Source organism: Mastomys coucha, unplaced genomic scaffold (assembly GCF_008632895.1).
Source record: "Mastomys coucha isolate ucsf_1 unplaced genomic scaffold, UCSF_Mcou_1 pScaffold22, whole genome shotgun sequence".
Lineage (NCBI taxonomy): Eukaryota > Metazoa > Chordata > Mammalia > Rodentia > Muridae > Mastomys > Mastomys coucha.
The window spans coordinates 220,453,889-220,468,532 of NW_022196905.1; the positions used below are offsets into that span (position 1 = coordinate 220,453,889).

Below are 14,644 nucleotides of genomic sequence, written 5' to 3' on the forward strand. Positions count from 1 at the left end.
AAATTTGGTGGCAGCAGTTTTAATTTGGCTTGGTGTTTCTCACATGATTAAGTCCTGTCTCTTTTTAAAAATTCAGTCATTTTAAATAAATAATTCATTCAAAGAAGTTCCTTCCCTTTTCCCCACCTTTTTGCTTTCCATCCCTCAGCTACACGATACACCAATCTGGTTTTGTGATTAAAATGGGGTCCTCCAAGCAGTCACTATGAGCATCAGAAAGAGCATAAAAGAGAAGATGGGAATTTAGCCAGTTGGTCCCTACATGGCAACTGAACACAGACTATCTTCTGTTTTCTTGATGGATGGAAAGTATTCCTGAACTTCTCCAGTCCATTTTGCCCAGGAGATATGTGCTTGGAATACTCATCCACTACCACTATTCAGATCTACAAAAGATGATTAAGTAAAGTTCATGACTGCCCATTAAAATGCACAAATGTTCTATTAAAGAAAAGAAACCCCAACTGAGCACTTTATGTGCATGCATATTCATGAAATCCTGCCCATACCTACATTTTCTCCACCTATTGTTAATGCTTCCAACTTCAGTCCCTGCTTTATGGCACTTAACATGTAGCTTGATACATACCTTTTAAAGGTATTTTTATATGTTAATGTGGGAAAAGCAGATTGGATGGATTGGCCAAATAAGGCACTTGTCATATGACAATTCAATCTGAGTTTTACAGGAGCTATTTTATTCTATTATATTTTTAGTAATGATGATTTTTTTCATTTATATTTTATAGTGAATGCAACCATATCTTTGGGAAAACCATACCAAATCTTCCATTTCCTGGTCCAGTGTTACATACTTTGATGACTGTATTGATTTGCATCTATCCACCTTAAATGTATTAATACCATCGCCCCAGGTGCCTTCAGACATCAATTCATTCTATAAGGAAAAATAAGATTTTCTTCCAAGGCAACATTATTGATGCTTCTGAACTAAGTAAAGGAAATGCTGAGGTATACACAGAGAGTTGACTGGTTATGCTAGAATAATCTCAATTTAAATGCAAGCACTTGTAAAAACATGTGGTAACAGTTGTATGAGTGCATAGTGGTGTGTCGGAAACTTGCAGCTTTACATTAAAAGCTAAAATCATTGAATCATATGGTGGTGGCACATGCCTTTAATTCTAGCACTCAGGAGGCAGAGGCACACAGATCTCTTAATTTGAGGTCAGCCTGGTCTACAGAGTAAGTTCCTGGGTAGCCAAAGCTGCACAGAGAAATGCTATCTTGGGAGGGGGAGCTGAAATTATTAGTATGTGAGTGGAGATAAAACCCAGTGTGCTTTGCCATAGAAATATTGGTTCCTCCATATCTTTGATGTTTAATACTGACCAAGCACATAGCAGGTGTCTGGTGAATATGTGTGGATATACTTTAACAATATGTTTTGAGGAACACAGGGGTGGTAGGCTTAGCTAGATTATTTTTTTAAGATGAAAGAGAAATGGAAATCATCTCTGTCTTTCTGGCTGTATAAGGGGCTCCCGGCCAGGGCACCAGCTCTGGTGTTCAGCTTTCACTTAATCTAGAATGAGTAAATAATCATGCTGATGAATGAAGGTGGCTGAAGTACTTGTGGCTAAGCTTAATTTCTACCTGACTGGGAGACAGATAATAGGTCTGGGAAAGAACCCAAACAAGAAGAATGAATAGAGAATTCATTCCTCACCAAAAAAAGTTGGCTGACTATCTGAGACTATTAGTGTGAACAGAATATGAATATCGAGAAAAAACCAGGAATAAATGACAGACTCAGTTTGGTTGTTGGGACGTGACAAAGATTTTTCACTAGCAGCTGAGTTGAAGTAAAGCAAGAAGATCAAGAGGAGGCAAAGGTGGGAGATGACATTCCAATGGATGCTATGAGTCTTGGTATTTTTTAGTAGTCTTAAATACACTGATAAGTGTTTGAGCCCTATATACCTTGGATTATGTATGTGCTGGTTGTCCTATAGAGCATCTTATGTGCAACTCATTTTAATTAACAGTTTAAATTAATAGTCATAGAGAAGATCTACCAAGCCATAGAAGGAGCAAAAAATTTAGTTTTAAGAAACATGGTTGGACTAGAATAAAATGCAAGGATGAGTTGAGGCTAAGATTGACCTTGCTAGTTCACTAGGTATTTATAATCAAAGATACTGGTAATGTGTTATAGCCAATGGGAAAGTATTCATGGACACACACACACACACACACACACATGCACACAAAGTTTTAGACATCCCCATTAGTTCTGCTTGAGTTATTACATTCTTGCTGATCAAAAACTGGCCTCATAAAAGTTGATCAGCTAAGCATTACTGAGTTGTCTTTTCAAAGTTCTGTATTGATCTCAGATCTTCTTGATGCTATGGGTTCATAAACATGTAGCATGCTAAATAATCACTCTGCTTTCTGCCCTCATGGCACTCTCCCTGCTACATGCTATGACATCTATTAAGCTTTTTCAATTATGCCACTGGTTTTGACCTTTATGTAAGTTTATATCCTAACCCACAAATAAACAAGGGCCTAGATGAGCATCTCACTTAGAATGAAATAAATGTTGCCATAGATTTCCACTTGCTTTGTATCCTCAGTGACTTGAAAAAGTTTTCAGCTACTTTGCCTCTTAGGAAGATGGTAGTCATGGAGTCTCCATCAAGGTTAATGATATCAAGTAGAACTCAGGCTCCATTTTATGAGGGCTAGACTATAACCTACCACCCTTCTATTGCTTCTTCATAGTAGGGTAATTGCTACTAGTTCTGGGGATGATCTTCCAATCTTTCTCTCTGATATAGAGTCCTTTTCTTAAAACTTCTCTGGGCACAGGAGAGCTACACAGAATTTGAGTTTCATTTAGCACCTCTGGTCTGAAGAGAGTAGAGAGATATGAGCCCTTTGAGTTAGGCCACCTCATTATCCTTCCTGTATCTTCCCACAAATCACTAGCCAGCCTTTCTTCAACCTGAAAACAGACTGAAATGCACAGTGTGATTGCAGTGGAGACTAGAAAGGAGTGGCCCATAACATCAGCAATATAATTTGAATGAGCATTGCTCACAGAACGGCATGACACTAGCCATCAGAATAAGAAGGTATGTTTGTTGGTCAGTGCCTTCTATGTGTGTTTTCAGATCTAAATAGACAGTCTCCTTTCACAGCGAACTCAGATATTCAAGGATTCCTTTTAAGAATCTTGCCAAGAAGGCTTCAGTATCCTGCTTTCAAAATGACTGCCTAGAGTTGTTTCATAATTGAATTATCATCATTGTCCCTGTTCTCCTTGCTCTCCTGTACATCCCATTTATGAAATAGATCTGGGGCCTGTTCTATTTCTGTTAGCTAAGCCATTTGAGTTTGTTAAAGTTGCCTGATGGATATTTGTGAAAGTGCTTTGTTCAGTCTTTCTTCCCTGACACCCTTTGTATCAGACTGTTTGTGACTAGTCTGCTCTCTTTGTTAAATATGTTTTGGAATGGAATCTGTTGGTCTCATATCCAATATCAGATACTTGAGGGCTAAGATTAACACCGTGAATGATATTGGTCTCTCTGGACCTGCACTGGAGCCTCTTCCCCAGACTCTGTTCTGTGGGAGCCTCTTCCCCTGACTCTGTTCTATGTGTTTCAGTATGCCATCAATATCTGGGAACTCATTGGAGGAATCAAATCTTTGGAGTCAAGAAATATGAATGCCTAGTTCATTTCTACCACATTAATGGTGAATGTACCTATTCCTCCCTTATTTAAAGATCTATCTCTCAGAAAACTGAGTCACTATCTGGTGGCTTTTAACATTGAAGTTAACTAGTGTATGGATGCTAGAAGGATATAGACAATAGCCACCCCATTGTGTTTCCTTCTACCTTTTCATCCCTTTTCTTATTTCCAAAACAATCTGTTGAGGGATTGTCCCTGATATATAGTGTGAAGGCAGAACTCTCAAAGAGTTTACAGTCTGGCATTAGAGGCAGACACAAATCAATATGTTTAATCTACAGAGATCATAAAAAGGAGGCAGTAATGAGCAGAGCACCAAGTTTCCCCAAACTTCAGTGAGACAGGTTCCCTTTTCTACAGATGAAGAATGGAATGTATCTGCTCAGGGTCTGCTGCTGAGTGTGTTCAAATAAAAGTTTGATTACCTACTCATTACATGTAAGAACTGCATAAGAGATAGTTCATTTCAGTCTCAGAACATGTCCTCTGAACATGAATAACTATGTATGTGACTTCTACTCATCACATTTACTGCATTCTTAAGGGCCTTGGTCAGTGAACAAGCTCCTTAGGCCAATATCAGTACCTCTGCTTGCGACTCAACTCATGTTCTCTATCAGTGGAATCTTGTGATCTTAGGGCATGCAAATGAAGAACCATATTAAGATGTGCATATCAAATCATGTTCTAATTTTTTTTTGTTTTCAGGTTTTTCAGAGATAGAATTAAGAGCAGTCAGGACTTCTCTGGCATTTATATTAGAAAAGCAACATGACTCCTCTAGAGACAAAATATATTTTCAATGTGGGCAGCAGGAAAGGAACTGAAAATTTGTCTTCCATGTGAAGCTAATCTGAAGATTTGCAAAGAATCTGTTCTTTGTTTGCATCTCAGTAATAGAGTTTATTCCCAGGTTCCACTAGAGTATTTCTTCATTCTTCAATTTCCTTATTTTACAGATAAAGTTGTTGGTAACAGTTAAGGTATGTCTAGAATAGAGGTCATTGAGTTAGCCATTCTGAGTGGTAGGTAGGTCCCCTAGTGAATCCAAAACTGAACGGAATCTGGCTTTCTAGCTGCTTCCTTCTTCTGCCGGGTATTTCTTATATACTCACTTTCTTGTATTGGCCACTCCCAGTGCAGGGCACCCACACCCCATTTCCCCAGGCAGCATACAGAGGACAATGCAATCCACGGACTTAATTAGTGATTCATTTCCCCGAAAGGGGACGTCCTCTCGGTGCTGTGAAGGGAAGATCTGCCTCTCGTGAAAAGTTTGTTATGATTCCTTGTGATTAACAACACACTTCCCTGGCAAGATTGTAGGGTGACATGAAGCAAGGTTGAATCACTAAGGAATGCGATCAAGGGTACCAGTGGCCCTGCTAAATTGTAATAACTTCCCCTGAATGCTTTCACACAAGACACGGAGCATCAGTTGGCTCTGACCACCCCACAGTAAAGGAGGTGGAACAAGAATTATCATCCCAAATTTAGGTTACAAGTGACTCCTCAGAAATAAGGTGCTTTGCCCACAGTCGCACATTTATGTGTTTCATAAATCCTCAAAATTATCTTTCCTTACATTGTGCCTTTTTTAATAGGAAATTCTGTTACCTTCTCAGCTATACTGAACAAATGTGTACATACCCAGGAGGATAGACTCTTCAACTTAACTTTTACAAAAGAACAATCCAATAACCCAAATTCAGACACAGGTTTTTCCTTTTAGATTTGTCCTCTTGCAAATCAGTTTTCTACAAAATTAACTTAGATGAAAAATGCATACTTTACGGAACTATGTAAACCAGCAATAGTATGCTAGTATTCTGTATTCACTTTATGCTAAACGGCCATTTAGAGTATCTGAAATAGCTCAGTCATAGAGGAGGTAACCCTTAAAAGTGTCCTCTCGGCATGGAAGATGTCTCAAATCCCCCTGCTTTATATCTGTGTAGAGACAGAAGTCACTGCTCTCATCAGTACCTGAACTGTGTGTCTGACTTATGTAGGAAGAATAACAAGAAGGGAAACTGGTCTCCTCTATCAAAGCAACTATGCTTAGAGTATTTATTTAAAAATTAATGCACTTTTATGAATCAATGAATCTAAAAACCATAAGCTTGTCAGAACTGGGGACACCAGAAGCAAAGAGGCCCCTTAGTGACATGAAATGTTTCTCAGGAAATAAATCTCTGAGATGACGTGAGTTATGTGGCTGCATCACACCAAACAGTACATGGTGAGCAGAAGATCTAAGGTTCTGGTTGTCAGAACTGTGTTGAAAGTGGAAGAAGTGGGGGTTGTCAACAAGGGGAAAAGACTTTTAGTTTAGGCAGATGAACACATTCTAGAATTAGATGTTGGTGGCAGTAACACAAGAATGAGAGTATTGATGATGATATATCCTCAATTCTGCAAGGGTTATCTGTTATACAAATGTTGACACAAGAATAAAGAATTCCTGATGTGACAGCTGTTCTTTAAGATATTATTGTACCTTTGTTTTTCTTTTATTATGTGGATAAAGAAGACATATCTCTAGCAAACTCATAATTTATGCTCAATTATTGGTTAAAATCATATAGCACTTTATTATTTCAAACATATTATATTAACTAAAGAATTAATGAAACTTAACTTTAATTTTTGTAGGAGAAAAATGGATTTGGAAGATATCTGATATCTAATATCTGACCCAAATAGTGACGATACTGTATCTACTCACTCAATGCTTGGGTGCTTGTAGCTTTGTTTGCTCCTCTATAATGGTTAATGACGATTTAGTCATAAAAATCTTACTGACTCTCATACTGTCTTCAGGATAGGGTGTGGGCCAACATGGGAAAGAGCCTGAACTGCATTATCGCTAAAGTAGACAAACTGATTGAGAGAGACAGTCACAACAATGAAGAAGGTGCTGGAAGCAGCAATAGCAAGGATGGAGAGGAGGACCCTACCATGGAAGATTCCATCACATCTCTCCCAAGGGGTAAGAACTCGTTTTTCACCCATCATTGGCTGAGTAAAGAAAATGAGGAAATTATTATAAAATGAAATAGAGTGACAAGAGTCCATAGCACCTTTGGTGAGAGAGTGGTGACTGGACTGGGTGCTGTTCTGCCATGGATGATGGAAGGCTACTTGTCAAATCTTGTCAGTTGTGATTTTAGGGCTGCTTGCCATGCTCATTTTTTTTTCTTTTGCTATATGAACCTTCTTGGAAGATGGCCACTGTAGCCTTTGGAGCAATGGTTCTTACTCTGTGAGTCGTGACCCCCTGAAGGACCATCAGAAAACATTGATATTTACATTACAGTTCATAACAGTAGCATCATTACAGTTACAGTGTAGCATTAAAAATAATTTTATGGTTGGAGGTCACTACTGCATGAGAACTATACTAAGGACAGCAGGGTCAGGAAAGTTGAATTTCACTGCTTTAGACTAGGAGACAGTCTCATCTTCTTTTACAAGTTCCCAAAACAGTAGCCAAAAGACAATCAAGCATGGGCTTTTAATTCTTAGTGACTTTTAAATATTTCAGAACATGATATTTCCCACAGTTCCTGAAAAAAATGCAGCATGATGTGGGACTTTTGAATTATTATGAGGGCATTTTGTTATTCTAAAACATACAAAAAGGCTTGATTCTGAGTATTATAACCTAATGCTATATTTTCAGGCATGTGGGTACACAAAGACACACATAGACATATGCATATTCATGTGATTTTACATGTGTATGGATAGAGGATTGAACAGTGAGAGTCTAGGAGAAAAGATTATAAATTGGCAGCTAAATAGATACTACATGGTTGGGTAGCTAGATCATAGATGATAGGTAACTGCATTCAAATATCTACTATATTGTCCCTTGACTAGCAAGTATGATAAACATTTTAATAATATTTATATCTTTGTGAATGGCTTTAGTAATTTTGTTAATGTTAATAAGAACAAAACAATATTACATATATTTATTGACATCAGAAATTCTATCACAACTGGCCTAGGATTTTGCTGTGTATCTTGTGCTTGAGGGGATGAAAAGGCATTTCTTTAACTTTGACTTCTAAAATCTATTCTTTGGGTTTGTTGTTTGTTTGTTTTCTGTTTTTTGTTTTTGTTTGTTTAGAAAAATAAGTTAAAACTAATTATCAATAGATATTTTCCATTAATTAATTAATTAATTTACTTTACATTCCGATGGTAGCCCCCTCTCCTCTCAGTCCCTCCCTCATACAGCCCTTCTTCCTTCACTCTTCTGAGAAGGGGGAGGCTCCACTGGGTACCAACCCTCACTGGAAGGCCAAGTCACTGCAGGTCTAGGCACTTCTCTCCCACTGAGACCAGAAAAGGTGGCCCAGTTAGGGGAACAGCATCCACAGGCATACAACAGAGTCAGGGACAACCTCCACTCCAGTTGTTGGGGGACCCTTACGTATCTGCTACATGTGTATGGCATGCCAAAGTCCGGTGGATGGATAGATTTTAAAGTTATTGTTTTCCCAAATGGTTTGCTGGAAGTTCCACTACTCCTTTTTCATCATGTGTTCCATATATGCATATATCAGTGACTACGTTGTTGCAAAAAATATTAGAAAAGATCACCCCTCAATCTGTCCTGCCCCACCGGTCTGTGTTCCCGCTCTAGTGTGGGTACTGGCTGGCCACATCACTTTGTCCTGGCAGGGTCCTGCTATTCTCTCCCAGCAAGTTCGTCTCCCTTACACGCAATGCCCCACACACTCCACATTGAGTCATCTAGCACCTAGTTACCTGGTAGAAACATGACTCTTAAGGCTTAATTATATTGGGTTTATATATCAGTAAGATCATAATTTACAAGATGCCAATGCAATAATTTCAGAGCCAAATGATAATGCTTTAACCCAATTAACCTAACCTTGTAAAAACCTTAGCTACCTGTGGCTGTTTAAAACCATGCAGGGTCTGGATCATCTTCCTGTTCCTCTGCCTGCATGTTGATTTTCCCTCTCCCTAACTGCTGACCACTCTCACGCTCCACCTCCCTATTCCTGTCCAATCATAGGCCTGTCACTGCCCTAATATGATTGGACAGAGAAAATGCTGCAACACTACATACATATATAAAATATGAGTTTTATACACACACATGCAAGTGTTCATTGTACCCATACATCCACTCGTGTACCCTACCCTACCACACACACACACACACACACACACACACACACACACACATGCACACACACACACACGCACACACACACACGCACACATGCATGCACGCATGCAAGTGTACAAACAAGATTTAGTGAAAAAAGAGGCAATCGGTTTGAAAGAGGGTTCTATGGGAGGCTTTGGTAAGAGGAAAAGAGAGGGAATAATGATGTAATTATAATATATTCTCAAAAATAAGAAAAATAATTTTACAGTTCTATGTCTCCTCACATGTTTAAGTGATAGAATCCTTCACAAATTCTATTGGAAGTAATATCATTTTGGAGTTTCCTTGTGTAGATGGCCCATCTTCCTTTGTTGTACATCCCAAAGTGAATAGACAATGTTCTTTATGTTCACACTAGGTCTATATCCCTATACAGATGTTTTCTTATTTAGTAATACTTTTAATTAGTGAACCTAGTAAGTCTCAAACTTCACATGGATTAAAATAGAAACTTGTCATAGTTATGTGTTAACTTTATTCAGTTAAACTAGCATTGGCTAACAAGTATGAGCCAGAGTCAGTAGTGTCCTAGAAAAAAGAACTGTTTAGCAGAACTTAAAGATCAAAGATACAGAGTGAATGAGGCTGTCTCTTGAGGGGTTTTCATTACACCGTGTGTTCAGTAGAAACAATGGATATCTGATATTGCTGTATGTTGAAACCCTTCAAACAGCCCAGAGATACAAATAAAGTTCTGAAATACTTGAAATGAAACAAGTTTTTCACATCTGGAATTTAACCAAAGAAATGTTCCTGAATTAATATTACACTTTAAAAAAAAATAAAATGAAGCTGGAGAGAAGGCTCAGTGGCTAAGAGCGCTGACTGCTTTTCTAGGGGACTGGACTGTAGTTCTCTGAACCAACATGGTAGCTCACAACTGTCTGTGACTCCATTTCCAGAGGATAATACTCTCTTCTGGTCCCCAATGCCACCAGATGTGCAGACATATGTAAAGGTAAAACAGCTATATACATAAAATCACAAATGAATTTGTAAAAATTCCTGTACATTCACAATCTGATCCCCTTCTGGGATGGTCATAGTCAAGTGTAATGTGAGCTAACTGGTTCTGTAGATTCCCAATCTGACCCCCCTCTGGGATGGTTGTAGTCAAGTGTAATGTGAGCTAACTGGTTCTATGTTTTACTTATTTCCACCTGATTATACAAATACTTTTGTTTACATTATTTTGTTTGTTATAAAATTCCTTAGATGGTACTATTTAAAGTATTATGAAAGGTTATTTAATATAGAATCTGATGTCAAATAATTTCAAAGTCAAAGATTTTGTTAACATTCTACCTTCTGGTCAACATTACACAGAGAGTATGTTTCAAGGAAGGCATTAATATGAAAATTGACATAATCTTCTTAACATACATACGTATGTATATTACAAGTAATTCTATGTTTAATAGTAATTAAATGAATTTTAGGTGATAGTGCTTAGGTAGAATGACATTAACTAACTAAGTCAGTTGGTTAACAAAGATGCCTTTACCTTCTATCAATTTAAAGCCTCTTTGATGGAGGCAGATAGTACTTTCAATTTCTATACTGACTTGTCACCCAACCAATATGGTACAGAAGGATTTTGAACTGATAAAAAAAAATCAAGTAAAGTTCTGTATTTGGTCCATGCTGTAGTTGGAAGTATTACTGGTAAGGATAGTTGAGAAATGTGCCTACCTTTCCCTAACTTATCCCTAATAATCATATGAGCAAAGGCAATAGACTATAGAGTTTGTTTTAAAAGAGCAGGTAGGATTGCATATGCCTGGTGATTTTATTTTAACTAGATATAGATATTTTGGATATTCTTCTGTTTATAAGTAGGTATATCCACACACTCACAAATGTATTTCAAGTAAACTGGAATACCCATCATAAATAAAATATATGTTTTTATGTCTTACATATCATTATTCTTTCATAAATATTTCATGGAAATGAGTTTTTAATGATTGTAAATGAATTTAGCAAAGTGGAAACTGCTCTTTTGATATTCGTTTATTATATTAATGCTATAATTAACACATAAGCGTCACTGAATATTTAATTCTTCAACTTTGTATATAGTTTCGTTTAAGTTAGTCTGCTAAGAGTGGAAACATTTTACAGTATTTCCCTTCCTCCAAGGCATTATTTGTTCAACTAATCACTTTTATTGCTGTGGACTTATACATTTTCCTTATTTTTGCTTTATAATCCAATATCATCACCATTTATTTTGGGTTCAAATCATTGTGTGTTCAGCAACTGAGAGTGCTTTTAGCTCCTCATCACAGCCCTAGGTTCAGATGGTCTCCAAGGAATCTTGTTGCCACACGACATGCCAAATACTGTCTTTTCAAAATTATTATCGTGATTCTCAAAACAATAGTTTCTCATTTAGTAATTTATTTGTGTTCTGTGGAGATATACCAGTGCATGTATGGGTTAGAAGACAACCTATAGAATGTTGGTTCTCTGTCCACCAAGTGGGTCGTGGGATCCATATCAAGCCATCAGGCTTGGAAGCAGGACTTTTATCCCTTGACCCATCTCATTGACCCTGTAAGTGATTAGTTTCATCGCTCCATATTACTTCTGTTTGTTTCCTTATAAATTAAATTCTGGAAATATTTTTAAACTCCTGCTGGGATACAGTTATGGAGCAGGTTTTGATTGTTCTTGGCATGTGACAAGTTTCACAGTATAAGCCAGACTCCTGGATTTCATGTGATAGCCCCCCTTTCACTGTTTCCATTCTTGCCTTAATGTGTGTGTGCTGCTCATGTGTACTATGATTCCGATGGTCTTCTAAGTACTAGCATACATGTCCTTTCCCTGAGCTCCTCTCCCATTTGTACACACTTCTCTCTCAGAGCTGATACTTTTCTTCTTATTACAGTGTATTAGTATAGTCATACTACTTTACATTTGCAGAGCATTTTTTTTTCTTTTGTTGAATAGTTACTTCAAAGCGGAGGCTTGAAGATAGATCTCTGACTTGCTTTATACATTTCTTTCAGCATGAATATAAATAGTTCTAGGAGAAGTCAAGCTTTCTCTACTGTTTAGATTTAAATAATTAAATATATTTTCTCAATGTCTGCATTTATGTGGATTAGTGTATGTGTGTACATTTGCATGTGTGTGTATATCTATGTGTGAGTGTCTACTGAACCAGTAAACACAGATTGTCCCTTTATTTTCAGTACACGTAAACACAATTATGGACATCTGCTCTCTGCATAGCACCACATGCCTTCAATTTCATAATAAATTGAGGCTGCAAAGATTAAATCAGTGAATATTAAGCATTGGATTTGGATGTGAACTTAACGATTATGTAATTAAACCTCCTGAATTATGTTAAGAGGCTTTACCTACAGCATCTCTGCCAATTCCAGGCCAGGCTGTAATGCACAGCTGTGGTTCCAGGAAACACCATTTTGTCTTTTAGCACCTCACATTTCAGACAGTGGTCCAAACATGCTTGCTTTAAGTCTGCCCACTGGCCCAGATGCAATCTTTTGCAATAAACAGAACAGTTTTATTTTCTTTTTTCCACATTAAGCCAAAATTATATCTGAAAACAACCATCATGTCTTGCTTGAATTGGCACATTTGGGTGCATTTTTCAAAAGAACAGCCTCAAGACTCTCAATAGTGGCTTTTCTCAAAGGCTTTGCTCATTTATCTTTGCTTTCCCTAGAATTAAGCAGTGGCACAGTGTCCTGTAGAAACTGCAGGAGCAATATAGGGAATCAGCTCCCTACTTTTAGTTACTGCTTATATTAATGATACCTAAACTCATTGCAGCTGTCTGGGCAGGCACATTTTAGGAGCAATAATATGGACAGGCATAGGCCTTGCAAGACTGACTTATTCTTCATGTGTTTTCAAGATGTAAGCAGCATTTAAGCACCATACTATGCTACATATTGTGAAATATTAGTGGCTTTTGGAGATTAAGATGGCTTATCTTGATGTTCACCCGTGTCTGCAGTGTGAAACACTGTTGAGAGTGCATCCTAATAAATACTTGGTTTGTTTTTTGTTTCATCTATTATATCAATTGTCCTACTCTGGCTTATCTCATTCACATTTCATACACATTCCTTCTGTACTCATAGAAGCCATTGATAAAAATGGTAGAAAATAGAACTGAATACAAGTCCTCAGACACAAGGCCAAAAGGACCATGCATACTCAATCTCTTTGGAATGTGCATTCTAAGCTCTATATTTCACCTGCTAGGTTGTTGCACAGCCTTTGTTTCTTTCTCAGGTGCATTGTGACACCCTACACAACTGGATTGTTTGCCCTAATGTTCCAAACTCAAAGTGTGTCCAAGCAGTGAAATTCCTGTAGTAGGGTGTTCACTCATGGAGCCATGCGAAGCTAGCATGGTTCATGATGTCAATCCTCAGTGTCAAGAGACTGAGAAAATCACATTCACAGCTCGAATGACTGCTCACATGTACGTACAGTACACTGATAAGCCACCTTATTTTGCTCCTTCCTCATGATGAGTCTGTGGGGGCAGATGTGGTATTGATCCCTGTTTCATAGATGAGATTAAACCATTCCTCTAAAATCAGAGAGTTTGATTCCAGTCTGGACAGAGTGATTCCTATCTGGGGAATTAAGTCAGAAAAGATCTTGGGTTCTTAGAATATCTCTTGGAAAAAGGAATGCATGAGTTTCGATAGTAGCTGTGCTTGTGGGTTGCCCCGCCTATGTCTTTTCCCTTGATGTTTTAAGGTGTGTCCTAGTCACAGGTTGGCATTACCTGTTTGCTAAGGCTTCCCTTATTTTAAAGTCCTCGCGATTGTTAATCCACACATGTCTGGTTGCACGGATTTCACTTGCTCCCCTTCCTCACTCTTTCATGTTTCATGCTCATCTACTCTGATCCCTGAAGCACTCACTGTGTGCTTACCAATGCCAGCCTTTGAGAGATTCTCTGGTTCTACCTCCCATAGAACAAACCTTCACATCAGCTGGTGTGCCTTCCCTGAGCTGGCTTCATGGAGTCAGTGCAATTGACGCTTCCCTAAGAAGAATTTGGTGCTCTAAGCTTTCTGTGCTTTGTCCCTCTACTGAAACTCCTGATGATGTCACTGGATTTGATTCATCACTAAAGTTCAATGGGGTGGTGGAACCTGTGCCAGGAGCTGAGGATCTGAATTCATGAGTTTTATTCAAAGGCCCTCTCCTGTGGATGCCTTTGGCAGGGTCTCTTCAGCCTGGCCACCACTACACAGCCAGAAAGACTTCACATGTCCACTCGCCTAGGGGAAATTATATTTACTATTGAGTCATGTTCAGACTGGGGTCTCTGAGGTTTGGCACTCACACCTCCATGGCCAAGGAAGTGAGACATGAACAAGTAAAACTGTGACAGGTCAGCAATAGTGCCATTGAGAAAGAAAACAGGAAACTTGTTTATAGCTTTTGAATAAAGCCCCAGGATTTTATCTCTCACTTTTTTTTTTTTTTTGGTATGCCAATTATGTAGCTGTACTTTCTGTGGGGCTTGCAAGTACAAAGGCATCATGCAGAATACTAAGAACAAATCCAGGGTCAGAATGGAAACTAGACCAAACTAGGAGAGAGGATCTCTGCAGAAGTGGCCGCTGTTTGGCCTCCTGCCTGTCACTTCCACGGTGCAACATGGACAGGCTAAAGTTATCACTGCCTAAAATGT

General features: G+C 38.3%; 1 protein-coding gene across 23 annotated transcripts in view; it reads left to right on the forward strand.

Moving 5' to 3' along the window:
- Positions 1–14,644, forward strand: part of Inpp4b (inositol polyphosphate-4-phosphatase type II B) — a 752,337-nt gene that overhangs the window by 647,221 nt on the left and 90,472 nt on the right. For all 23 annotated transcript variants that reach the window (XM_031340451.1, XM_031340446.1, XM_031340450.1 and 20 more), the window contains one exon: positions 6,552–6,720. In XM_031340451.1, coding sequence (XP_031196311.1) covers positions 6,552–6,720 — 169 coding nt within the window. The remainder of the gene's footprint in view (positions 1–6,551; positions 6,721–14,644) is intronic.